This window comes from Phoca vitulina, unplaced genomic scaffold (assembly GCF_004348235.1).
Source record: "Phoca vitulina isolate PV1807 unplaced genomic scaffold, GSC_HSeal_1.0 scaffold32, whole genome shotgun sequence".
In the NCBI taxonomy this organism is placed as follows: Eukaryota; Metazoa; Chordata; class Mammalia; order Carnivora; family Phocidae; genus Phoca; species Phoca vitulina.
In genome coordinates this window covers 10,950,766-10,978,499 of record NW_022589735.1, presented here as the reverse complement: position 1 = coordinate 10,978,499, position 27,734 = coordinate 10,950,766, and the positions used below count along the sequence as shown (strand labels likewise).

The 27,734-nt window shown below is 36.8% G+C and overlaps 1 protein-coding gene across 2 annotated transcripts in view; it reads right to left on the bottom strand.

Moving 5' to 3' along the window:
* The window catches only part of FBN2 (fibrillin 2), a 247,723-nt gene that overhangs the window by 171,118 nt on the left and 48,871 nt on the right, over window positions 1-27,734 (bottom strand). For both annotated transcript variants that reach the window (XM_032425314.1, XM_032425315.1), the window contains exon 6: window positions 9,749-9,946. In XM_032425314.1, the coding sequence (XP_032281205.1) occupies window positions 9,749-9,946 (198 nt within the window). The remainder of the gene's footprint in view (window positions 1-9,748; window positions 9,947-27,734) is intronic.

Here is a 27,734-nt window from a genome sequence, read left to right as displayed (position 1 = left end):
AGGATACATAAGACTTGAACTATATTTTCAACCAACTTGTCCTAGTTGACATTTATAGAACACCCCACACAACTTTAGCAGGATATACGCTATTTTCAAGAGCACATGGGATATTTTACCAAGACAGACTATATTCTGAGGCCATGTAAAAAGGCTCATTAAACATAAAAAAATTAAAATCATACATAGCATGTTTTCTAAACACAACAGATTTAAACTAGAAATGAATAATAAAAAACATCTGGAATATCCTCAAACATTTGGAATTTAAACAATATACTCTGAAATAATCCATGGTTCAAAGAAGAAATCACATGAAAAATGAGAATACACCATATCACAATTGGTAGGACCCAGCTAGAGCGGTGCTTAGAGATAAATACGTAGAGTTAAGATGCTTATTTACAAAAAGAGCAAAGTCTAAAATTGGTTACCTAAGTTTTTATGTAAAGAAATTTTAAGAAGACGAGCATATTAAACCAAAAGTAGACAGAAGCAAGAAAATAATAATAATAAAATAGAAAAATTGTCAAACAACAGAGATTATCAATCACTACAAAACCTGGCTCTCTGGAAATACAAGTAAAACTGATTAGATCTGATCAAATTCTACAGAGATTAGAAGGATCAAAGGAAATAGTATGAACAACTTTATGGCACTAAATTCAACAATTTAGATAAAGTGTACAAATTCCTAGAAAGATAGAACTACCAAGGCTCACTCAAGAAGAGATCATCTGAACAGACCTACATCTATTGAAGTTAATTTAATTCATACTTGAAAATTCTTTTTTTTTTTTTTAAGATTTTATCTATTTATTTGACAGAGAGAGACACAGCGAGAGAGGGAACATAAGTAGGGGGAGTGGGAGAGGGAGAAGCAGGCTTCCCGCTGAGCAGGGAGTCCGATGCGGGGCTCGATCCCAGGACCCTGGGATTATGACCTGAGCCAAAGGCAGATGCTTAACAACTGAGACACCCAGATGCCCCATACTTGAAAATTCTTGCACAAAGAGAACTTTAAGCCTAGGTGGCTTTACTGCTGAATCCTTTCAAATACTTAAGGAAGAAATAAGCAGGTGAGCTGTACAAAAAAAAATTTTTTTTAAGATTTTATTTACTTATTTGACAGAGAGAGAGAGCACAAGCAGGAGGAGTGGCAGGCAGAGGGAAAGGGAGAAACAGACTCCCCGCTGAGCATGGAGCCTGGCCCAGCATAGGGCTCAATCCCAGGACTCTGAGATCATGACCTGAGCCGAAGGCAGACGCTTTACCGCCTGAGCCACCCAGGCGCCCCTGTACAAAAATTCTTGCAGAAAAAGAGAACAGGGGACACTAGCCTACCCATTTTATTTGGCTAGCATTACCCTTACCCCAAAGCTAGAAAATACATTACAAGAAAAAAAACAACACAATAATATACTTTTTGAATAGGCACACAAAAATTCTTAGCAAGGCAACTTTAGCAATACATAAAAAATTAATACATCATGACCAAGTGAGGTTAATCTGAGGAATTTAAATTTGCTTCAACATTCAAACATCAATCAGTATAATGCATTATATTAACATGTTGACTAAGAAAGAGAAAACACATGATCATATTATAATGTGAAAAAAGCAAGTGACAAAATTCAACACTCAGTCATTTCAAAACCCTCAATAAACCAGGAATATAAGGGAGCTTCCCCAACTTGATAAAGAGCCTGTACAAAAATATATATATATAGCTAGGGACTCTTGGGTGGCTATGTAACAAGAGTAAGATCACACTCTATGTGTTGTTCTGCATCTTGCTTTTTTTTTTCATTAAAATTATTTTGTGGATATATCTCTAAGTCAGTATACATTGATTTACCCTATTATTTTTGGTAAGTCCACAAGTTTGCTGTATCTTAGAGTATGTAAATTAGAGAATTTAAGCCTACAAAAAGCTTAGCATCTTTATTATTTCTTCCTCACTTTATCTGTCTAGAAGAAATTACAATAGCCCAAAATATTTTATACTGAAATTAAAGTAGATTTCATTGTCTTATTTAAGGATATCTGATCCAAACAAAACAACTAGAATGAAATATATAACAAGAAATTTATATACTGAACTTTTTAATTCAGAACATTTCAAACCACATTATTTTTTAAAATGTACTACATTTCCACCCTCATTACAGTGTGGTATAAGACATCCCTAGAAACCTCTTCTCCTGGAAGATAAATCAGAGAAAGAATATCATGATATAAGCTGAAAAATGGGGCCAAACCTATAAATCCCTTAATACTGTTCATAAAATCTTTGACTCCATATTTAGTAGATTCAGTAATTTTTCAAAGGAAAAAGCAAATCGACTTTATGGGGCTTATTTTGTAATTGCCTAAAAAGTATTTTCCTAGAAGGAAAAATAAAACCTTTATTTTTGAAGTATCCTAGACCACGCAGCCATACAGAATTAATTTCTTTTAGGTAGTTAATTATTAAAATGAAAAGCAAAAATTTTACAAATATCTTGTAGAAATAATCAACTTGAACCTAGGAACATACACAAGCGCTCTCTAAAAAAAAGCAAGCCTCAGACCTTCAAACTACGCAAGACATTCTACATTGTCAAAGTGCTAACGTAAGCAACTAACGTCTGAATAGTTTTCCACTGTCTTGATTATATAGATGTGTTGTTCATTCCTTCAGTTCAAGCACAAACTATTTCTTTAAATGTTCAGCAACTTCAAATCACATGTAAGGATTTTATAGAATAAAGCTAAATCTTTCTTTTTTTTTTCTCAAATTTTTATTTAAATTCCAATTTGTTAATATGCAGTGTAATTAGCTTCAGGTTTAGAATTCAGATCTTTTGAAACTTAAACCTTATACAATCTCTTCAGTGTATGTCTATTAACTAAGGTTATAAATAATGTGAGAAGGTAATGGTAATTCTAGTTGATGAACTCATTTATTCTCCAACTTCTTTAAATAAACTTGCCCTAAAAGATTAAACTGATTATGTAAGTTAGCATATTATTTTTAGTTCACATTAAAATATGGAAAAATATGCACAGTGGTACAGGCATATAAAGATGGTTCATTTAATTTATATCTGTGGGACCAATTCCTATTACTATACATTTAATAGCACTTTTTTTTGTTAACTTTGCCCATCACCAAATTAGATCCATTTTTAAAATTTAAGTTCTCATTCCTATACTCCGTAGATAATCACACATTACTTATATTTCTACAAAAATGAATGCCAGCCATTACGAACAGCAACTGAAGGACAGGTCTATCTCTACCTAGAATCTGAGAAGCACGGGCTTTTTGGCAACCATTCAACATGGTTTCATTCAGCCAGAATACCTATTCATGTATTAACAAAATTCAAATGCTAAATAAGTGATCAACTCAATAAGCAAGTTGTTACTCAACAAGCAAGTAAGTTACTACCTGTGGGACTCTGCACTTGGAATGAAAAGAACAGAGCATGCTTCTCTGTCTCAATCTTCCTCACCTTATAGGAGATAAATTCATCGTCTCCCTCTTACTTGTCTGACTTCATTCCATCAGTAACAAGTGCTCCCTCCCTAAATATGCCTCAAATCTCCCCTCTGGCCCATTCTGGTCTCAACTTCCAACATATATCACCTGTACTACAATAGCAATCTTCTAAATGGTTTCCTTGCTTTCACTCTGGTCGCCCTATTATTGACATTCTACAAAGCAACTAAAATAATTTCATTTAAAAATATGTCAAATCAAGCAGAGGTCATTACCTCAGAAGTCTGCAAACACTGCCATACTGTTTTCTGGTCTTTAGGAGTTGCTCTAGAGAAGTCTCAGACTCAAGGGTACTTCCTTTAAAAAAATACTTGCTTATTCTGTTTTATTTTGCCGGTGGGATTCCATTTAACTCCTATTTTTATTGAAGTTTTGTGTCTTCCAATCTGCAGCCTGATGCTTTTATCCATTTTAGAAAATCCTTCTATTTTATCTCTAAGACTCTTCTTCAGTTCCTTTCCACAGCTTCCTTTAGTCTGATTTCACTGTGTATCAGATTCTTTATAATCATTGCCTAATTACTGTTCTCTGACATTATGGTTTGTGGTTTCCTCCATTTTAACTTTTGTCACTGATATTTTTTCAGTTTCATGTATGCTTATATGTATATATCTATTATTTGCTTTCCATTAGGTAAAGTTTCAAATCCTTCTTCAGTTTCTTTTTTGAGTACTACCAACCCACTTTTTATCTCTGGTTGTCTTTACTGAATTCTTATAACTCTCCTTTGAGCACGTTTTAAGAGAAGAAACAAACTGCTTTTCCTTTCCTGAAGCTAAGAAGTGTATAAATCTTGTGTTTATTTGGGTAATTCTTCCTTGAAGCATGTTCACTTGCCTCTTTCAAATGTTTTTGTCTTTTTTTCAGTTGTTACATATAGACGTTTTTCCTTTATTACTCATCTTTAAATGGGGCCATTTCCTACTGAAGCAAAACTGGAGAGAGCCCAAGAAGAAACAAGTTGGTTTGAAAGAAATTTCTATATGAAATACTTGCTGGTACCTGCTCACCAAATTCTCTCCCACTTTTTCTTTTTTTGCCTTTGTATTAATTTTCAACTTTCAGGTGGGGGTATGACCCTCTACTCTGCCTTTTCAGATACACACTCTCTGAGATGTTCACCAGTGGTTTCAACTTCCCCTGAGGATCTGTAGTAGACCTCTCTCACTCAGGGGCCTCTCCAAAAGGAGATCCACAGCCTATGAAGAGCCTTTCAGAATGCTGAGACTCAGAGTAAATACTCAGAAGACTCTCCCTGTCCCAAAGATTTCCCAACAGTTTCAAGTGTTCATCACTGCTTTCAACTGGGGGGAGCAGAATTTTATTTTAGAAGATCTTGTTTTCTATTATTTATTGTTAGTTTTTCTTCAGTTAGAAGAAGGAGCATATTCTATCTTTAAGTAAGAGTTGTGATGAGCACTGGGTGCTGTATGAAAGTACCGAATCACACCTGAAACTAATATTACACTGTATCCTCACTGGAATTTAAATAAAAACTTAAAAAAAAAGGAAATGTATGGGAATGGGCTTGTTCTTAACTCAATGAAACTACACTGTATAATTCATCTTTCAAGTACCATCTTCTATCATTAAGATCTAAGCATTTGCAAACATATGTGTAGAAGCATATGGGAATAGCTGTAATGTGTATCTCACTGAAACCACATTGCATATAAACTGTTGTTCAAATCACATCTTCCTTTATTAAGATGTATGTTTGTGAAGTGTAGAAGTATATAGGAATAGCCCTGTGCTTACTTCATTGAAGTTTCACCATGTATAATGTGTCTTTCAAGTAACATCTTCTTTCATTATGATATAATACACAACACACACATATATCACCCATACATCATTTAAAAAAAAAGAGGGAGTTTCTACAATTAATTATGATTTAAGTAAATTTTCTGGATTGTATGGGAATGGCTTGTTTTCACACAGTACAAACGGAAGTTAAACTTTATAATGATCTGGTTAACTAGAAAAATGTAGACAGCCCAGATAAATATGTCTTTAATAATTTATACTAATCAAATGAACCAAATCTCCTTTCCTTTTGGGGCTGTATAGAAGGCCCGGAAATAACTTTCTACTGAGGGCATCTTCCTTCCAATCTATGACCGAGGGACGAGCCATGCCTGTGTGGGTTCAGGGGAGGTACAGCTTCTCTACACTTCTCATGCACAACCTGAGTAAATGAATTAGATATTTCTGAACACTGTAATCATTTGAAAAAAACACACAGCACCATTGGTTTGGCAGGGACTGATTTAGGGTCTGTACTGTTGTTTCTTTATTCAAGTCCTTGTCCTGTGTCCTAGCTAGGTCCTGACTCTTGTCATGTAGGTCTGATGTCTTGTGCCTCTCAATTGGCATGGAATAGAACAGAGGCTCAACGTCAGCCCATTACTATTGTCCAGGACAAAGCAAAAGACACAATTTAATGAGCAAATTGCTTCTGCCATCTTTTCAGTTTGGGAAATGGTTGGAATAGTTTGAAAGACGAATTCTTAAAAATCAAATAACAAATTAGTAACTACAAATTTTAATATATTTTAAAAAAATTTTAGATGACCCTATTCTTTTGAAAATCTAAAAGACTTAAAGTCAAGTACTAATATTAAATAAAATATCCTTTTAACTAGAGTAGGTTCATGAAGACTGTACAGATTAAAAGAGAGTAAGAAACTTTAAGAAAATAATACAACAGATGCATATGGCAGTTTGTGACATATTTAAAGTTTGTATATATTCTTCAAAAAGGGCTTAACGCCACTTTTTAAACCTTTAATTCACTCATTTTATGACAGCTTAAATTTTAAGGCCTGTATTATTTAACTCTGGATATTGAAGAAAATAGAAGAAAGTGCAAAACTAAATGTGAGTTAGTCTTGGGCAGAAGCGTTAGAACAGAAATGGCTCTCAACACGCAAGAAGCCATGAATCATTACAACCAAGCAGCCAGCACCCTAAGAATGTGCACCGCCCTGACAATGTTCACTTCAGTCCTAAAAGACATCATGGCAACAGTTAAATATAAAAGATACACTCTTCTCTTCACAGCGTAATTTGTTTTAAGTATCATCTTAATTTTCATTTAAGTATCAACTTAAGTATCATCATAAAAACAGATTCATGACCTAATGGATCTCACACTCTAGCTGGAGGAAAGTAAAAGCAATAAAGACAATAAATAATCAAGCATATCAGAAAGTGATACATGCTTTAGAATAAACAAAAAGTATTACCCTAGTAAATCTACTCAGTATTAATCTAGTAGATCTACACAGTATTTTCTCTTAAATAGGAGTTGATATAAATTTTATGGAAATCTACATATGAACAGTTACTCTGTTTAATACGAGATCATATTTCATGTCCTCTGAAGCCACAAATAAGGTAATTCACTAATTGCATCAACTACAGAATAACATTATGTTTAGAACTTCAGAAATGTCCTTTCTTGGCTAATATAAACCACATTTTAGAACCAATATAAAGCTATTTGCAATCATCTTCTTTGCATCTGAAATTTATTTGTAACTCAAAAATTTTCAATTATACAATCAAAAAGATCACTATTATTGTAAAAAGTATGACATGTACGTATCATGTTTTATCATGTTATTTTTTTCATGCCATGTATCTTCTAAATCAATTTGGCAGAGTATTTGGGAAACAGTCTAGGAATTTAAAGGGAAAATGAAATCACATTACGATGCAGTCTTAAAATAGCCTGAACTGTGGATTAGTATTTAATTGAGAGGCTTCTGACTATGCCATGATTTTGAAATAAAGCAGAACTTTTTAAACTTGCTTTTCCAGATATTTTAACCATGTGGCAAGTTTCATTTTGTTCCTGTCGCTGTATTTATCCATTATATTTTTAGGCAAATGGAACTGAAAACTTATCTTCACTGCATAAACAAAATCAAATAAATAAGCCTTCAGACATTACTAAATCCTGAAGGGCATTAGGGAAATTTGAGATCAGATCCTACATTTCGTAAGTGTGTTGAGAAAAACTAGGCCTCTCTGACGAAATATAAAGATAAAGAGAAAAAAGCTTAAATGCAAATGTAGACGATGAGGATTCAGTAATTGGGGATGTTTTGGTTGAAGTTAAAAGAGTTTTTCTGAACTGGACTATTTTTACGAAATAGTGGTTTTTGGAAGTATGTTAATCCCATTTATTAATTCAAAAGATAGTTACTGAGTATCTACCACATGTTAGGCACTCTTCCAGATGCCTCAGAGACATTAATGAATAAAAAAGATTTATGACCTAATGGATCTTACATTTTCACTGGGGGGGAAAGTAAAAGCAATAAAGACAATAAATGAGCAAGTATATCAGAAAGGGATACGTGCTATAGAATAAACAGGAAGTACTACCTTAGTAAATCCAGTCATTATTAGTCTAGATCTACACAGTATTTTCTCTTTAATAGGAATCTATATAAATTATATAAATTTTACTGTATTCTATTTCTAATCTAGGAAAGCTACGAAGTATGGTGAATACTATATAATATATGGTATATCTTCTATAAAAAATTACTTTATCAGAAACTATAAAATCAGACTGGTAGTTGTATCAAAGATAGAGGATTTTATTACCCATAGAAAACAGCAGATAATTATTATTATTTTTAAAGATTTTTTTTTTTTACTTGAGAGAGAGAGAGAGAGTGCACAAGAACGGGGTGAGGGGCAAAGGGAGAAGCAGACTCCTCACCAAGCAGGGAGCCCAATGTGGGGCTCAATCCCAGGACTCTGGGATCATGACCTGAGCCGAAGGCAGACGCTTAACTGACTGAGTCACCCAGGCGCCCCGAAAACAGCAGACTAAAAATGACATTTACATGGTTTCCATATTAGGTCTGACCTGTGACAGATAATAAGCCAAGAGACAAAACACAAAACCATTCTAAGTCCACAGCTGACATGTAGGTTCATCCCTTGGGCATCCCTATAGTTCTTATTGGAAGAGTTTGGATAGAGCCCAGTTTTTAACATTAACTTTTACAAAACTACAAAACTAACAAAAATCTGTAGAGGCCACTGTCAGAGATACATTTACCAAATTATGCAGAGCACCTAAATGATTATTCTTCAGTGAATTGAAGCTACATGCAGGCTTCCCAAATTATAACTCTCTTTTGGGTTTTAGGACACTGGACTGGCTTTCCGCAATAAGCCATTTACAGGGGTTGGGTAGATGACATCTGTTTCTGTGATACTGGTCACTAACATCAATTTGAAAGACCTCAGGAATCTAACTTCATATATGATTTCATGATAACAAATAAACCCAACTCATCATGTCTCAAATATGAATATCATTTCTCTGAATAATACAAAAGTCATTTTCCATTTTCCTGTGATCCTACTGCCATAAGAGAACTCATTATAGAGCTATTTCCAAACTCTAAAAATGGGTTTAATATACTTGATACGTATATCGTGATATGATATCAGAGAAGTAGCCAAAAAAGGGTAAGAACTGTGGTGGCTGAAAATTAATTAAAATAATTATCCAGTAAAAATGTAACCATTTTTTTTGACGACTTGGGTCGGTATCTACTACTGCAGCATCCTCAGGGATCCCCAGGCTAGCCCTGATACATAAAATATACACCAGGATGTGGTTGGGAAGATTGCTTGGAGACCAGACTGTAACCAACTGGATATAAACTCTTCAGTAACTGCATTCAAGGACAGAGTTTACACTTGGCCTCTACAGACACTATTAATAAAAATGGCGGGCAGTGTTAACCTGAGCCTAGATTCCCATATCTTGAATGAGAATACAAGAAAGAGAAAAACATTTTCCTGGGTATTTTCATGTGTATAGTTTGAGGGGTTGTGGTAAGGAGAGTGTAGTGCCTCCTGGATGAAGATCTGGGAGTGGTTTGTCCTCTGATTATATGAGCTAATTTAATTTAAAAATTTTTTTTTAATTTTCAGGTCAGTTTTTCATAGTATCTCCTCTCTTCTCCATTTATGTCAAGACCTGAAAAATGATTATTCATTAGGTGGCTAATAATCAGGTCATCTCTAGTCAGGCTTGCTAATGAGGCCCCTCTTGGAAATGGCAGGAGTTTGGATGGTAGGAGGTATTAGGGGCGGATCCTCCGAGCGCAGTGAAGGAGACCCACACGTGGTGAGCTTGCGCACGCAGGCAGACGGCGAACTCACCTTGGCAAGCTCCAGTGCGGATGTTGGGGATAAAGCCCCGTCGGCAGGGCTGAGGCTGGGCCGGACACATCTCACAGGGGTGGCCCCAGGCCCGTCCAATGGTGGCACAGCACAGAGTCTTAGTGCAGACAATGCCCGTCAGCTGCCCTTGGCACATTTGGTTGTTGACCTGAGTGAAACAAGGGCCTGTCCTGTAATCTGGAATGTGAAAGAAGACGGAAAGACAGGTTTTATGACCATACACCAATCTTACACCAGTAGCCCCAAACACATAAAACAGAGGCAATTTCTTCTGACTCAAGTGTCTAAAGACAAAAGGCTGGCAAGTTTCATTTCGAAAATTCCTCATTTTTCAATCATGAGGACTGCTTGAGGAGACTTCAATGTATTTTACACCAGACACTGTAAACGGGTGGCTCAAGGGCTGTGTCTGGGACACAGATGTGTTTTCTTGGCCTGAATAATGTTCTGAAAGAATTTAAATTAGTAGCCAACATTTTTAAATTGGGAAATTTCACATGAAATTTCTATTTCTGGCTTTTCTTGAAAAGTTGGAAGATCTGGCCATGCTAGGCCTGCCATTCTACATGGCAGTGGGGAGAGAAGTGTGTCCTTCTCTCTGACACCAAGCCGGCAGTCTCATGTCACTGCCATCCCTCACCTGCATACCGTCAGCACCTGCTTGCAGGACTCTCTATTTACCTAGCAAAGATTTTCTTTCCCAACCGGTGGACATGAGATCGGAATCAGAAGAGAACCAATAATGATATACCCTTCCATATCACAAATATATCTGAGCAGTCTAGTATGTCTATAAACACTAAGTTCTAACAATTTGATTTTTGTTTCTGTGTCAGTCTCTTTAGTTCCCTGTGTAGTTCATCCAGGAAGACTGTACCAATAAGAGCCCCTGTCATGGATTCTTTCTAGGTAAGTTACTATTTAATCTCTATACTCTAAAAGACTGTACCATTTTCCAGCTCAGAGAAGCATCAGCAAATGCTAAATAGGCAGACTTCTGTGGATATTAAGGATGATCTATTGGGACTGTTGCATCTCAAACTGTGGTCCATGGACCAGTGATATATGCATCACCTGGGAGGTGGTTAGACATGCAGACTCAGGCTCCACCCTAGACTCACTGACCTAGAACTGCATTTCAACAAAATATTCAGGAGATTCATACACACCTTCAAGATTAAGAAGGGCTGATCTAGACTCCAGGTAACTTAAAAGCTAGGCATTCTGACTCTAGCCCTCTTTCTCCTATAATTTACTTCAGTGAACCTTTTAGATGATCAGTATTTAACTCTTTTAAGCAGAACTGAATCATTAACAAAACAGTTTTTGAGTGTTGTTGTTGCTGTTTTGAGAGACACTGGAAATCAGAGAAAGGTCAGTTTCACGAAGACTGACTAATGAAACAACTCACATTTGTTTTAAAATTACAACAGAAATATGTGAAAAGGGTTTTTCCCCCCCTTTCACAGAGACTGTATGAATACAGTTCATTAAGTCTTGGGACTGTAAGATGATAGTCAGGATTTCCTGATAAGCCCTCATGCAAATGACATAATTCCATTTGAAGGGGAAAACCAGAACAAGTTTATTTCAGATTTCCAAGAACAAAACAATCTCACATTCAAAGAAAGCAGAGTCAATAATGTTGGTAAGATTTTTATGAAATATGTACTGGAAAAAAGCAAACTTGGATAGGATTTAACATTCAAAATGCTAAGCTAGAAGAACTTTGATATAATCTAAATGCTATCATGTAACAAAAACACAACTTAAAACCACATAAAACTTGTATTTTTTTAAAAACAAAGAATAAGGCTTTCTCATATAGAGCAAAAGAATATTTTTAAAGTTTAACACACAAAAAAAAACCTAAAATAGGTAACGTTTTTTGCAAGCTGGTTTAACACTCTGTTACTCTGCAGCTGAACTTCAACAAAAATAGCTCATTTTAATCCCTTACATAAGAACAACAGATGTGTTGGCTGCAAATCACGTTTTTGAAAAAGACAATCTTTGCAGTATATGTGTAGATATGTCAACCTTATAAACAAGCATGCTTCCCACACCACAAACTGCCAGGTTGTAAATTTTTTAAACCTATCTATTATCCTTCACACAACCATTATTTTGCTGTTTTAAACAAGTATCAGACTCACAAATTAAATCAAGTTCTGAACAAGTGGGAAAAGTATTTTTCACAAAAAAATATAAACCATTTATCCTTCTGTAATTCTTGCGTACGTAGCTGTGTTCACATTCTGCACACTTTCAGGATTCCCAGAGAGAAGCCTCCATACCCTCCCTCATAATCCCATCCTTAAGTAAACCAAATTGTCTGGAAATTTGTTCCTTCGGCTAACTACACCGCCTTCTTAAAATTATGTCCTCTCAGTCTGCTCTCTTTGGGGAAGGAGAATATCTGGACGAGGATAGCTGTTCGTCCTCTGAAGTGACCTTTCAGGTTGAAGGCTCTAATTAAGCCAACCCCAGACTTCTCTTCCTGGGAAAAGAGTTTACCTGTCCTTATTTCTTTTGCCTACACAGTATCTGCCTCCTTACAAACTGTGCTGAATCTATTTTCTTTTCTCATTATACTTGGCTTTCTGGTAGGCAACTGATTAGTTTAAAATGTAAAATTACGGCATTACCTACTTATTCAAGAATTACTATCTTGCAAAATACGAACAAATCAGTGAAAGGGGATGTAAATATCTTGATCAGATTAAAAAACATCCTGTCCCAAACTTGGCTAGCATTTTAATTATGGTCAAAGAGCCCTAAAAGGATTTCATGTTACTGACCATGCATTCTTGTCATCAGGATTTCAGCGTGAGTAAAATATTATTGTATACCACACTACCCATTTGAAGTCAAGGACATCCTCAGAGCTTATTAGCAAAATATAAAAGGAAAGAACTGCTTATCACTTGGGTATGCTGGAGCCAGTAGGTTGGAAACAGGTATTTTCCTCATTACTATATGACCAAAAAATGTTAAAAATTAACCTGTGAAACACAAATACTTTTATTTTGATTTTCTAATATCGAAGTACAATATAGCATCTTTTTTAAAATTAGTTTCAGAGGTAGAGTTTAGTGATTCATTAGTTGCATATAACACCTAGTGTTCATTACATCACGTGCCCTCCTTAATGCCCATCACCCAGTTACCCCATCCCCCACCCACCTCCCCTCCAGCAGCCCTCAGTTTGTTTCCTAGAGCTAAGTCTCTTATGGTTTTGCCTCCCTCTCTGATTTAGTCTTATTTTATTTTTCCCTCCCTTTCCCTATGATCCTCCATTTTGTTTCATAAATTCCACATATGAGTGAAATCACATGGTAATTGTCTTTCCTTGACTGATTTATTTCACTTAGCATAATACCCTCCAGTTCCATCCATGTCCTTGCAAATGCTAAGTCAGAATGGCTAAAATTAACAAGTCAAGAAATAACAGATGTTGGCGAGGATGTGGAGAAATGGGAACCCTCTTACACTGCTGGTGGGAATGCAAGCTGATGCAGCCACTCTGGAAAATAGTAAGGAGGTTCCTCAAAAAGTTGAAAATAGAGCTTATGACCCAGCAACTGCAGTACTAGGAACTTACCTAAAGGATACAAACATAGTGATGCAATATAACATCTTAACTTGTTTTGTACAGTTCCACTTTTATTCCCATTAAGCAGCTGGTGCAATGAGAAAACTCATCAAGAACTGGCGGCTTGCTGCCTTTTTTTTCCAAACAACTTCATTATGGTGTCATGAATATAACGTATATTCACCTGTCTTAAATGTACATGTAAATTTATTGAATTGTGCAGCCATCACCACAATCTAATTTTAGAATATTTGCATCAACCCCAAAGATTCCTTGTGCCAATTTCCAGCCTCAGTCAACCACTACTCTTTCTGTCACTATCGGTTTGGCTTTTCTGGACAATGCACACAAATGGAATCATATAATATGTGGTCTTTTCTGCCTGGCTTCTTTGACCTAGCATGATGTTCTTGAGGAACATCCATGCCATAGTATGGGTGAGTATTTCAATCCCTTTTACTGCTGACTAGCATTCCACTGTATGGATACACCACATCTGCTAACCAATTAGTGGCCATCTGCTGGGTTGTATGGTGAGTTTCTGTTTAACTTCTTCAGAAACCACCAAATGGTTTTTCCAATGTAGCTTCACCATTTTACATTCTTATCAGTAATGAATGAGGGTTCCAATTCCTCTGCATCCTTGCTAATATTTTCTTTTTTTATTATAGCCTATGTTACCATTCTACTTTAAATAAATATAATTGAATATATTTGGAAATTTTGATATAATTTCACAAGTCCTCTTAAGATGCTAAACAGTGCTAGATAACCAAACTGAGCATTATTGTTGTACAAACAACCTGGTAACCTCTGAAGAGGTTTTCAGAAGGTAATAACAGAAACAGGTCTGGTGGAGGATGTGGAACTGAAGGAGAGGAATTTTTTGTTGTTGTCATTTACTTATTTATTTTTTGCTTATTTTTTAATTTTATATGTTTTGCTTTGTTTTATGGAAGACACACACACTTCTAAAAGCCGATGGGAATGACCCAGTTGAAAGGGAGGGCTTATAAGTACCAAAAAGAGTAATAATTTCTAGTATAAGATCCCTTAGGAGTCAGCCTGAGTGTGAAACCAGAATGTGTGAAGGAGTTATCCTTCGAAAGGAGAAGAAAAGCACTCTGTTGTAGCCTGAGAAAGAAGAGTATTTATAGAGTAGATGGACAGTGAGCAGTGTCCTCTCCCACACCTTCTATTTTCTTTGTGAAACAGGAGGGGGGGGTCAGCTGTGGAATCAGATATTTGGGGCTGAGATGGCACTGCAGATCCCAGGCGAGGGAGCTGACATGAGAACCCAGTGGACTCCCAGGTGACATTCAGGGCTCTGTACGGCAGATGACCAGGATGGACTGGTAGTGGGACCAATCCGCCTGCCTGAGGACTTTTCCCAGCATCCCTAGGCAGCTGAGAGGCTCACTCAGAGGTTGGGTACATTAGGGTTAGGGTTTTATCTCTCAGATGTGGAAAAAAAATCAGAATGGCAAGGGAGTTCAGAGGATTGTTACACAGCTTTTAAATTACAGACTATGGAATCTATGCTGGAGGAAAAGGAAATAAGAAAAAGGAGGACTGATAAATTAAGAAGTGGGAGAAAGCAGTAAGATCAACGGACTAGGTGTCTCCAGGGGGCTTCACACGAGAAGGGAAAAGAGTCACAGGGACAGCAATACATCAACCGCCTGTGTGGCTGCAGTATTCTTCATTTAACTGCCAGCAGAATGGAGCAGACGACACACTGCATAACTTAGGGAAGATTGCCACACATGCTGTAATGTAAATGTCATCCTCTGGAGCTGTGCAGTGGATGGCCCTCTTAGAGACCATGGACTATGGCTAGTCCAACCATGCCATGAGATGTCCAGAATCCATTGAATTCCATCCATTCCCACGTTAGTATACAAAGGCAAGTCTTTGTCTTGCCTGGGACTTGCCTGGTCCTAGAAAGGACAGGCAAATAGGTGGAATTTCCCACCAAGGTGCACAGCATTTGAAGTTAGGCAAGAAGGCATTTTCATTCTCAGGAACCAAAGCAATGCAACATGTAGTCAAGTGATCACGCTGTGTGGGAGCTGCAGGTATAAGTGAGGGTCACGAAGAAGTGTAGACTGTACAGAGCTGGTCTAATGATCCTGGCTATGGGACTGTCTCCTTGCAGTAATGGAGGTTTTTTTGTTTTTAAAGATTTTATTTATTTATTTGATAGAGACAGAGCGTACAAGCAGAGGGAGCAGCAGAGGGAGAGGGAGAAGCAGGCCCCCAGCTGAGCAGGGAGCCCGATTCGGGACTCGATCCCTGGACCCTGGGATCATGACCCAAGCGGAAGGCAGACACCTAACCAAGTTTTTGGTTTTTGACAGAGCAATTATAAATAACATTTTTTAGTGCATCCTATCATGGTTTTAATTGAGAACGTAGTTGGTGTGCCAGCTACAGTCTTTGATCACAGATATAACTGGAGCATGCAGAGAAGCCAACCCCCAAACTTATATGGGATGATACAAGCATTTCCTTAGTTTCAATATGATCTGCCCTGAATGTCTGCAGATCCAGACTTCACGCTGACCAAACATTCAGAGTGCAATAAACTCAAATGGCTGAGACAGTAATTGTCTTCCTTGATGGAAAAGCATATGTCAACCTCAGAAAATTTTAGAATTAAGTACAGAAATGTTTAAGGGAATCAGAGCCATTATATTAACATTGTTGCTTTAAGAAATCTGTGCAAAAATTATGTATCTGTAACATTTAACAGCTTTTGCCCCATTCTATCAGACTGCCTTATAACCACAATTTAAAATAAATAGTTAAGTGACCTATTCAGAATGATTTTTTTTTTAATTTAAATTCTAGCAGCCAACATATAGTACAGAATGATGGTTTTTTCAACTTAAAATGTGACTATGCTTATATACAGAACTGGACCATTTAAGTGAACTTATACACTTAAAAGTTTATTTATATATTTAGTTTTTAATTTGCTTCAGAAGAGTTGAGTACTTGCAAAGGTTAAGTCACACAAGTGAAGTACTTAAAAATTACATGCATTTAATATAAAAAAGCAGTTTAAAAGATATGGAGGTGTTTCATTAAGTATTAAATTGGAACCAAATATTATTTAAAGGCCTCTTAAAGTGACTACTAAAATCTACTCAATAGATTAGAGAGATCTATAAATTGGATTTAAAAGTTCAAGGAACATGCCCTAAGGAACTGAAAGCAGGGATCAGAAGAAATATCTATACATCCAGGTTCATGCAGCATTATTCAAAGAGCCAAGAGGTGAATGCAACCCAAGTGCCCATTGACAGATGAATGAACAAACAAAACACATACAATAGAATATTATTCAGACCTAAAAAGCTAGGAAATTTGACACATTCTATAGCACAGATGAACCCTGAGGACATTATTCTGAGAGAAATTAGCCATAAAATATTTTATGATTTCACATACATGAGGTATCTAGAGCAATCAAATTTATTGGAACAGAAAGCAGAATGATGTTTTTCAAGGGGTATAGGGAGTTTCTGTTTAATAGGTATGGAGTTTCGGTTCTGCAAGATGAAAAGAACTCAATGGATAGACATTGGTGATGGTTCCATGACAATGTGAAGATACTAATACCACAGAACTGTACTCTGAAAAATGGTCTACAATGGTCAATTCCATGTTATCTGTATTTCCCTGCAATTAAAAATATATCTTTAAAAAGCTCAAGGAATAATCAGGGTTTTGAAAGCTATATTTAAGTAAAGCAAACCAGAATTTTTAAGACCAAAATAAACTTTGAGTCTTTTTCATATACACAGTCACCACTGAGGGCATCGAGACATACCCCCTTGCAACAGTGACCACTTGCCTTCTGATGGAAATTTACATTGTCACAATTGATTAGAGTGCACACAATTCTGCAAGGGTATTCTTGAACACATTGACTGACTATATACTTGGACTCTCTGTAGGGTAAATTCCTAGCACTAGAAATGCTGGGTCAAGTGTCCAGTTTGAAAAATATTCAAACATTCTCAGAACTGCTCTCTGAAGAGAGGCTGATCCTTACACCTTCTCCATCTGAGTAGAGGCAACTGGTTTAAGTTTTATTCATTTAAAGGGAGAAATGTGGTATCTCATTGCAGCTGAATTATGAACTCATTGCCCCTGTTTTTTGGCACTGAATGGAAGAAAATTAACTCTGTGGCAGGCACTTCATATTATAAAACCCATTCTATAAATTATCTCTTTTTATTCTGAAGTGCTAAGGAAGTATTTTTGCCACTTTTACAAAGGAAAAATTAAAAGTCAGAGATAAAGTTTCACATGGAGAATGAAAGAGCTAGAAAAAAGTGAAATGGAGACTGAACTTGAAGACCGGCCTCCCTCCCAAGCCCTGCACCATTCATGCAGTGTTCATTAAACCCAAGACATAGATCATCACACCCTCAGCTTCTGGTAGCTTTGCCTTCTCGTAACAGACCAAAGCCCTTCACCATTTTAATGAATATTGTCAAAATCCCCCAAGTGCATCCTGCCACCCCCAGGTATGATCTTCCAACTCCCCAAAATTCTGCAAGCCTAATATTGCTTTGCTTTGGTTTCTCCCAAAGATGAATCTCCTAGCCATGTTCAATTAGGGAGAGATTCTGTGTACATTGAGAGAAACATTAAAGACTTTTGCTTCTGCAGATAAATAAGTGAATATTTTAACTACCACAGTAGTACTGCATTGTTTCTCTAATGTAATATCATTATTTAAGATCTCAGTGAAAACATGGACTCAGTAAAGAAGGACTTCTTTCACCATTCTCCAGTCTTTCAAAGCACAAGACTACCACCGACATCAAAGAGCTCTGGAAGAATGAAGAGGCAGGAAAGATAATTAGGCGCTGGCCAATGATGCAAACAAAATTGCTATCTTTGATGTCATGTTTCATAAGGATGAAGGCCATCAAAATTGTGGTCCTCAAATTCATGCCTATGAACTGAAAGCACCCTCTCCCAAGAGCACAACCAATTAACTTACTTCACACATAACAACAAAAAAGCTGAAGATTAAAAACTAAAAAGATTATTTAAGCAGAAGGATACTGTCACTTTTGAAGAAGAAACTTAAAGAGGCAAAAATACTTTGTCATGAGTAATAAGGGGGCCAAAGACATAAATGATTAACACAAAAGATGGATCATATGCAAGTCAAATCCACAAAGTACCAAATTTTAAGATGTCTAAGAAAAACATATAGTACGTTCATTAGGTATGAATAATTTCAGGAGAAAGTGGTATGTGCTCACAAAACATTTATCCATTATCAATAAAGTCAGATACAAAATCAATGGAAACCAATGCTGGGACAGATCTGATTTATCTTGCTGACAGCCTTTATACAGTAATATGGATTCAATGTACTATTTTCTTATTAAAATTTGTGCTTACATCAATTCCTCCTGAGCAATTTAAGCAGCCATGCTCATGTTACTGAGTCAATCAAGTCTAATGAATCACACTCATCCCAGGAAATAAGACACACTACCTGCTTTATGATTCTGTCCTGACAACTTCTAGTGTAACATCTAACTAGAAAGGCTGGGGTTTCTCCTGAGAAAAGAGTGAATGCCATGTGATTCATTAATGGGGTTTTAATTATTGGGAGTTTTAGGGAAATGCTAAAGAGCAAGGAAGACCACTGATCATATGGCCTTCTAAGGGGACATGGGTAGCATCTGTCAATAGGTCCATCTGACTTGCAAACGGGGAGGCCTTGCCTCTGTGACTTGCTGCATGGAGAAGAGCAGGTGGTCAACAGATCTTGATGGCACTGGTGGTCCTGCATGGGTGGTGTTCTACACTCATGAAGTGGGTCATTCCTGGCTCTCTGGTTGGAGGCAAATACATAAGCACTAAGAGAGGCTCAAGAGCAAAGGGATACAACTACGACATTTCAGCAGAAAGGTCACAGTACTAATATTCCAGCTCAGTAAAATAAAAATGAACGTATCTTTCACAACCAGCAAGTCTGTAATTGCTGAGAATCCCATGAAGCCTGACCGGTATGGGTACTGGGGGAACTTGTTTCATGGATATATCAACACAAATAAAAGGACTAAAGTCTTTCTTTGGTTCAGGAAAGTAAACCCTTTCAATATTCAGACTCAACAGAAGAAGAAGAAAAACAAATATTCACCACTTCAAGCTAAATCAGTTGTTTAGAAGATCAAATGGAAGAAGTAGCTTACAACACAGCAAAATTTCTAAAAAATTAGTATCATAAATAAAAGATTAGACCTCAAGGGCAGAGACTAGAAACCAGAATGTGAATGCTATGAATTCCAAAAAAAAAAAAAAAAAAAAACCACACACACACACACACACAAAAAAAAACAAATAGAGAATAAAGAAACCATAGGAAAAAATTTCCTAAGCTTCAATAAAAAGTAGTTTTCACCTCTGGGTTAAAATGGCTCATGGTGTCACAGACAAGAATAATGAAAAAAAAAAGACATACTCCAAAGAAGAGCCTCATGAAATCTCTGAATCTCTCAACCTTAGATTAAAAGGAAAAACTACCTCTCCATTTCCAGAGAGAAAAAAACAGGCTACCTACAAAGAAGATGAAACAGTCTGGCATTAGTTTTATCCTGTGTGGGATGGAGAGTTAAAATACAGTGAAACAACATCTACAGGTTATTAATTTGTAATTTTTGGGAAAGGATTCTTCAAATAAAAGTCATATGATAAGATAGAACTTAATAACAGCCTGAAATAATGGCAAGAACTGGGAGAGTGTAGGGGGTATTTGTTATAATGAGGACTTGGAAATGGATTATTCCTAAGATCTTCACTCGGGACTGGGAGATGTAAACATGTAAAATGTTTCACGGTAAGAGGAACGGGTATTCTTTAATTTTGTTACTGTACAAAAGTTTTAAGAGAGCAATAGAGGCTTCAATATAATGGTGAAAGATAGGAAGGTAATCACTAGTTTGATGAAAAACACAGCATTTCTTAAATCAATTAAAGGAAGAAGGTAATGGAAATAGAGGCATAAAAAATAATTGATTAGCACTAAAAATAACAGATTTAAAGAAAACCACAAAGTATAATGACATATACATAAAGTGGTGTGAGTAAACCATATATATTAAAATCACAATAAATATAAATATGCTTAGTTTCTAATCAAATCATTTGTAGATCTGATTAAAATAACAAAATTTGGTTCTATTGTGTCTACAAGAAAACCATCAAAATGAAATGAGAAAGTAGAAAATAGAAGAAAAATCAGGAAAATCATAAATGAAATAATGTAGAAGTATCAATAATCAATATCAGACAGAGTGGAATTCAAGAACAAAAGGCATTAACTGAGTCAAAAAAGAATATTAGTAAGGTTAAAAATAACAATCCATCAAGAGGATGGACTTATATACTAAAAACTTTAAGTGAAATACCAAGAGCTAAAACTTCTAGAAATACGAGAGCTTAAAGGTATAAAGGAGATCCTTCCAAATTTGACAGAGCAGGTATACATAAATAAGAGGAGCACAATCAAAAAGCTTGCCTTAATAGATGGATTTGTAAATTTGTACCACATAAACACATAATGTAATATTCTTTTGTTTTCATAGAACATTAATTAAAGTGATCAAATATTTAATCCACATTGTTTCACTGACATTCACTAGATTCCTGGAGTCTCTATTGAATATTTTCTCTTCCACAGTGTGAAACTCTGAAACATGCCACAGCTCCTTGCATAGATGGATTTTAGGTAATGTGGCTGGTTACATTCACTAGAAAAGAACAGTATGTGTTCTTTTATTAAAGGGATCGCAACCAACTTTTTAAACTGTAGAATCTGCGACATGAAATTCAGGATCTTAGGGAGAGAAATTTTTAGCAGTTAAAAAATGTCACACCAATGTGGTCTGTTGTAATCTACAGCTGTGCTGTCCAAAACAGGAGCCACTAGCCACATGTGGCTTTCTAAATTTAAAGTTTAAATTTAAATAAAATAAAATAAACATTCAGCTCCTAATCACACTAGCCACATGGCAAGTGCCTGAGAGCCACATGCGGTTAGTGGCTACTGTACTGGCAGCACGGAGAGCATTTCCACCATCCCAGAAAGGTCTACCGATGCACACTTGAGTGGCAGTCTCCCAACACCCTGGGGAAATGGGGAATGAGAAAGTGCCTGGTGTTGAGACAGGAGTTCTTTATAAGAGGTCTGCACCGTGCATTATCCCCATCATTTAAGGTTACTTGTATAATAATTTCCTTTGGTTGGCATTAATAGTTTTCCTTTACAGATGATGATAGTAGGCATAGACAGGTTAAATAAAATTGCCCAAAGTCACACAGACGGTGCATAACAAAGCCAGAATTTAAATGACAAACGTATCCAACACCAAAACCCATGATCTTAACCACCATATTCTGCTACCTCCCAGTAGAGTTGATAATAGTGTATGTATGGGAGCAGCTTCTGTGTTCGATCATTGGTTCTTGCTCTGCATTAAATGCCCTTTTCTGCATACATTTATTCTTTCCTTTGTTTTAAGATCATAATCCTTTTATTCAGCTAAGAAATGAAGCTCAGCTTATTAAATGCTTCACTGGCACTTTGATATGCCTCCAAAGCAAGCCACCATGTTTCAGATGGTTGCATGTCTGCCTGGATTTCCACTTTCTCCTATTTTAGTGTGCAAATACTTCTCACCTATGGGAATTCTGTTTCAGCAGACACTCCCTGGCATCACAGCCCAATCTATTTCAAATCACAGCAGTTTAGCTTCTGTTCTCTAAGTTGGGGGACTCCAAACAAGTATCACTTACACTGGGAGAGGCTGCAGTGCTGGGGTGGGATGTGGACAATGCTAAGTGTCCACAAAGCCAGAGACAGTATCTACAGAACGTGAAACCTTTACTGTTTAGTAAACTTCCAAATAATCTGCAGTGTTAAGTCAGTGCTGGGCTTTACTACTCACTTCCCAAAAGGTATCTGGGTCATACTACATGATGCATATAAATGCATTCTGAGCACTGTAAAGTATTAATTAAGTTTGTTTCCAATAACAACTTTTAGATGTGGAACCTTTTGAGACAAACTTGATCTGATCATGTAATTAAAAGAGGAGGAAATAAAGTCCAGAATGTTTCTGCAACTGGCCCCAACTCAAAAATCCATCTGATGTAACAGCTTAGGCCTCCTGACTTACTCTCTTGCAATACTCCACACAAAATGGTAATTAGAAGCTTACAACTGATGGCATCTGGGTGTCAAGGACGTTTCATGACAAAACTGCTGAGCTGAGATCCAGAAGTCTGGTCTAACTCAGTATTTTCCCAAAATGAGGTCAGTGAGACACCGGTTCTAAGGAATAGTTAAAGTATTATGTCAAAGAGGGATTCTGTGGTCAATATATTTGAGTTGAACAAAGATAGAATGTGTGTGTGCGTGCGTGTGTGCGTGTGCGTGTGAAACTATAGGACTTTCAGGAGCCCTTAATGTACTTATGTGCATTATAAACTGCCAAGAGGAGACTATAGTAGGCAGTATTCAAAATTTATTTGCTCATAAAATATTTTTATTCAATAGCATTCCTCAAAACTAGTGTGGGATGAAACACACTTTGGCAAACACTTATCTAACTTTATCAGCAGATGAGTCCCTTGTCGTATCCTCAAACATGGCTGCCTGAAATAGATTTAATAAAATGTTATCTTTTGTGTAATTGGCTTTCCTCCAAGTGACATCACTACCACCATAAATATCACAGAGAACTTTAGAAATTTGTGACATGATGGTAGCACTCAAAGTTTCTTAGCAGTTGCCAAACTATTGTCTGGATGACTAATAGCTTTCAGAATACTTAAATGATAAAATTTCAGAGGTTCTACTGTTATTCTTCTATACATCAAAGATCACATCTATTCTACTAGGACCTAAAATCTGATGACCCATAACTGGTAACAGAAAGCAAAGCACATGGTCCCATATTGCTGTGTAGGATTTTGCCAGTAATGCAAGACTGAGGAAACACTGACATGCATATAGAGAAAAAGACAGAGAGAGAGTATAATTCTATTACTACTATAAATACATTACAAATTTTTGCTTTTCTGATCATCAAAAAAAAAATCATGACATAGGTACTATCATTATGCCCATTTAGATGAGGAAACCAAGGTAACTTGCCCAAAGTCACAAAGATAGTAAGTGACCAAACCAGGAAATAAAAAGATGTGATAAGATCCACACAATTTGCTATCTCAAATTTCTTTTTAATGCTACTGACAATACTGAGGTGTATGTTCACTCCGTCACAGTGGAGATTTTTAAGTAGTTTATCTCCTATCCGAAAACCTCCAGAGGTAAACTATCCTATTTTGTGGCTCTAGCATTCTATACGTATAAAAGCACTTAGCATAGTGACTGGAGCACAGGATTGCAGGCAGAGAGTTCTAGTTTCACAGCCAGAACCCAGCTTCACAAACTACTTGCCTAGAGTCTTGAGTAAGTTCCTCTAACTCAGCTTCCTTATTTGTACAATGAGTATAATAAGAGAACTTTACTTATAGCTTATGACGTGGATGTGAGCATGTCACAAGATAAAAACTTCAAGGGTTTAGCACAGTGCCTGGCTTTCACTAAACGCTCAGCATCAGGTAGCTGTTCTGATTGTGGTTGTTGTGGGTATTAATAAGCATTAGAGAGCACTTTCTAGTTTACAACACACTTACCTAAGCTTGATTTCATTGTGGCCATTACGGTGCCACAGCAAGGTGAAAGATGAGGAAAGCAGAAAAACCTGCTGAAACCTCACTGTGGCTTTGTTCCTCATAATTATATATGGATACAATTTTCTTGGATGTGAAAGCTGGAAGAAACCACTTAAATGGATACCAGGATCCTTCCAAGAAATAATATACTTCCTTACAGAGTTATTTTCTCTATTATTCAAGCTCCCTCTTTCCCAAAGATCTGTTTGGAATCAAAGCCAGGTTTCACAGCCTGAAAATTAATACTGTGCAGCCAGAAATAAATTATTTTGCAAAGAGAAATACCAGACCCACATCATTTTTACTCAGTGAAAAAAAAAAAAAAAATCTCCCTTTCTACCTCGCCAGAAAGTACAATGGACAAATATAAAAGCACAACGTTTATCCATTTATGTGGTCTGTAAAACAGAGCACCCCTTTTGATTCATGACTCTTAGCCTCTAGTCCAGCCGTACTGCTCTGGCAACAAAAGCACTATCATTAATTTGTGATTAGCCGTGGCATTATCTGGTTTTCAGATTATCTATTTGTACCCACAGCCTCTATCTCCTTGCCAGGAGACGATGCCTCGTGCCACTGAGAGCAGGCCCTTGGTGGGGAGGAATGATGGCACCAAATACAACAAGATTGTGAGTGTCTGAGCTGAGGGGAGAGGCTCTGACTGCCTAATGATGAACATCAAAGGAAACCCCAGTTAAATGTCCACATGTTTCCAAACTTTGCTAACATTCCAGATATAGAAAAACATCCTGATGCTTAAGTAAATTTCAAAATTTCCAACCAGATGTTTGTAAGGTTGAGTATGTGTCTCTGATTGCCTTCAAAATTTAGGTTATTTTTCTTATTATTTTATATTATCTATTTATATCTTCTGTCCCTTATTAGCAAAGGAAATCAAACTTGACATTTTCTCCCGGAAAAAAAAAAAAATCTTGAGTTTCTATAGGAATTTACTCAAACATTTCATATTGTCTTTTCTGGTATATAAGGCTTGTGCCTCTCCTATTTCTACCCAGTAAACAAAATTATTCCAGTTCCTGGGTAAATAAAGAATGCCTATCTTAATTTATAGACAGGAAAAAAGAAATCCCACAGCGTTTCCTTAATTAGTCATATATTTTGGGGGTCAACTCAACTGACCAAAATAGAACCAAAAGGTTCTAGTTTAATTACTCACAAGTTTGAGCAGGTGAGATCCACAGGACTGCTGTCGTTGTGTTCAATATTGTTTCCTTCTACACCTGGACTCCCAAAAGAATGGATTTATAGAGTCCATGAAAATCATGGTCAAGATATATTTTGAGCCATGTAGACAAAACGTTAATATATTTGGCCTGTGCTGCATCCAAACCCTGTTTCCCATTTAGGAGAAATCTGCATCGTGTGAGTTTCGGGGGGAGGAACTAATGTGGACACACATTTAGAATTTTTTGTCAGCAGCAAAAAGACAGCAGGGGCAGCAAAGGACTAACTAGGAACTTACAAGCCAATACCTTGGCTGAATTTTGTGCTGGCAGCTTCCGCTGGCTCTTACCTATTCTCCAAACTTGCTTCTTTATACAACCTATCAATTCCACATCTACCCAATGCCCTTCCATTACATCTCTTTTGTTACTATTTTTAATTCAGTGAGTCAGATTTGGTTGGTTTGTGTGTGTGTTTCTGCAACCAAGACCCCAGCTGATAACAGGAAGCATCCTATTCGCAGTGGAAATTTTGAATGGAGATTTAAAATGTTAGCTAAATTTTAAGGGCTCTAATGTAACTTTTTCATTTATGCTCTTGTAGGCAGGGAGCGAAATTCATAAGCAGCCGTCATTCTTTGCACCTGTATCTAAATTTTGATTAGAATTTGAGAATATTAAAATATATTAAAAATATTCTGGGGGCGCCTAAGTGGCGCATTCAATTAAGCAACTCACTCTTGGTTTCGTCTCAGGTTGGGATCTCAGGGTTGTGAGATGGAGCCCCTCGAGTTGGGCTCCTTGCTCAGTGTGTAGTCTGCTTGAGACACTGCCTCTTCCTTTGCCCCTCCCCACCGTGCTCTCTATCAATCAATCAATCAATCTTTAAAAAAATACTCTGCACTGGAGCCCCAATTTTTTCATCTTTCCCAGGTCACCTGCAAATACAAATTAAAATTTTTAAATGAGGCTTAACCCTTACAAAGGTACACATGCTTGTTTTAGTAAAGATTACCTGTAATCATTATAATGTGAAAACCTGCCCTTGCCTATTTCATACTAACTAGCCAAGTAGTGGGACCAGCCATGAGGTTTCTAAAAGATATGAACAAGAAGTTAGATGGGATACACTGATTTAGGGTTGACATTTATAAATAAAAAGCATTTTTTTAAAGGTGACATCCAGCAAGTTATGGAGAATATGCATACTAACTAAAAACGAGACCCATCCTTTTAAAAAACTGCCTGGGTGGGGGCACCTGGGTGGCTCAGTCAGTTAAGCATCGGGCATTGGCTCAGATCATGATCCCAAGTTACTGGATCAAGTCCTGAGTCCCTCATCAAGCTCCCTACTCAGTGGGGACTCTGCTTCTCCCTCTCCCTCTGCTCCTCCCCCTGCTCATGAGCTCATGCACATGCTCTCTCTCTCTCAAATAAATAAATAAAATCTTAAAAAAAAAAGAAAGAAAGAAAGAAAGAAAGTAAACTGCCTGGATGGGCTGACTCTCTAATTCTCTAACTGGAAAGAAGCTGACAGTCCCAAAGCAATTTGTTCCATTTGGGGCAGCAGCTGCAAGAAAGCTTCAAGTCTGCTCATTTCCAAGTTCTGAATTTTCACTAATTCTTTTTTTTTTTTTTTTTTAAGATTTTATTTATTCATTTGACAGAGGGAGAGAGAGAAAGAGAGCACAGCAGGGGCAGAGGTAGAGGGAGAAGCAGGCTTCCCTGCTGAGCAGGGAGCCCGATGCAGGGCTTGATCCCAGGACCCTGGGATCATGACCCAAGCCGAAGGCAGACACTTAAATGACTGAGCCACCCAGGCGCCCCTGAATTTTCATTAATTCTATATTAAAACTTTAATAAACAATTCAAGACAAGTAAGTCCGTGGGATACATAAAATATAATGATTCTTAACTCACAAAAATATTCCAAGCATTGAAAAATGAGTTTCCTGGGGGGGAAAACATCAGGGAATTTAAATATTTTGCACGAATCGATGATTCTCAAAACATTTTACTTTAAGTGATAATAGCTGGGAAAAATTTGGAAGTATATAGTAATTCTTTCTCATCAATAACATAATCCTCCTAATCGAGTAGACGAATCTGGCTGCCAGGAGAGGCTCCTTAATAGGATTTCAATCCTGCTCTCATGTCTGACTTGACTGCTATGAGGTAACATTTTCCACCACATATGTGATAGAAGCCTGTGAGCAATTGGGCTGTCTAACATACACCCAGAAACTGAACCTCATATGGAATGGCCAAGGCATAAAGGTGGGAGAAATACTAATTGTTTAATGTAGAAGTTCATTCTATGTTTTTCAGATTTTCATAGAATTCAGCTTTTTTTTATGTATTGTTACATCATTCATACTTGAACATATTCTCATTCATGTTCTGT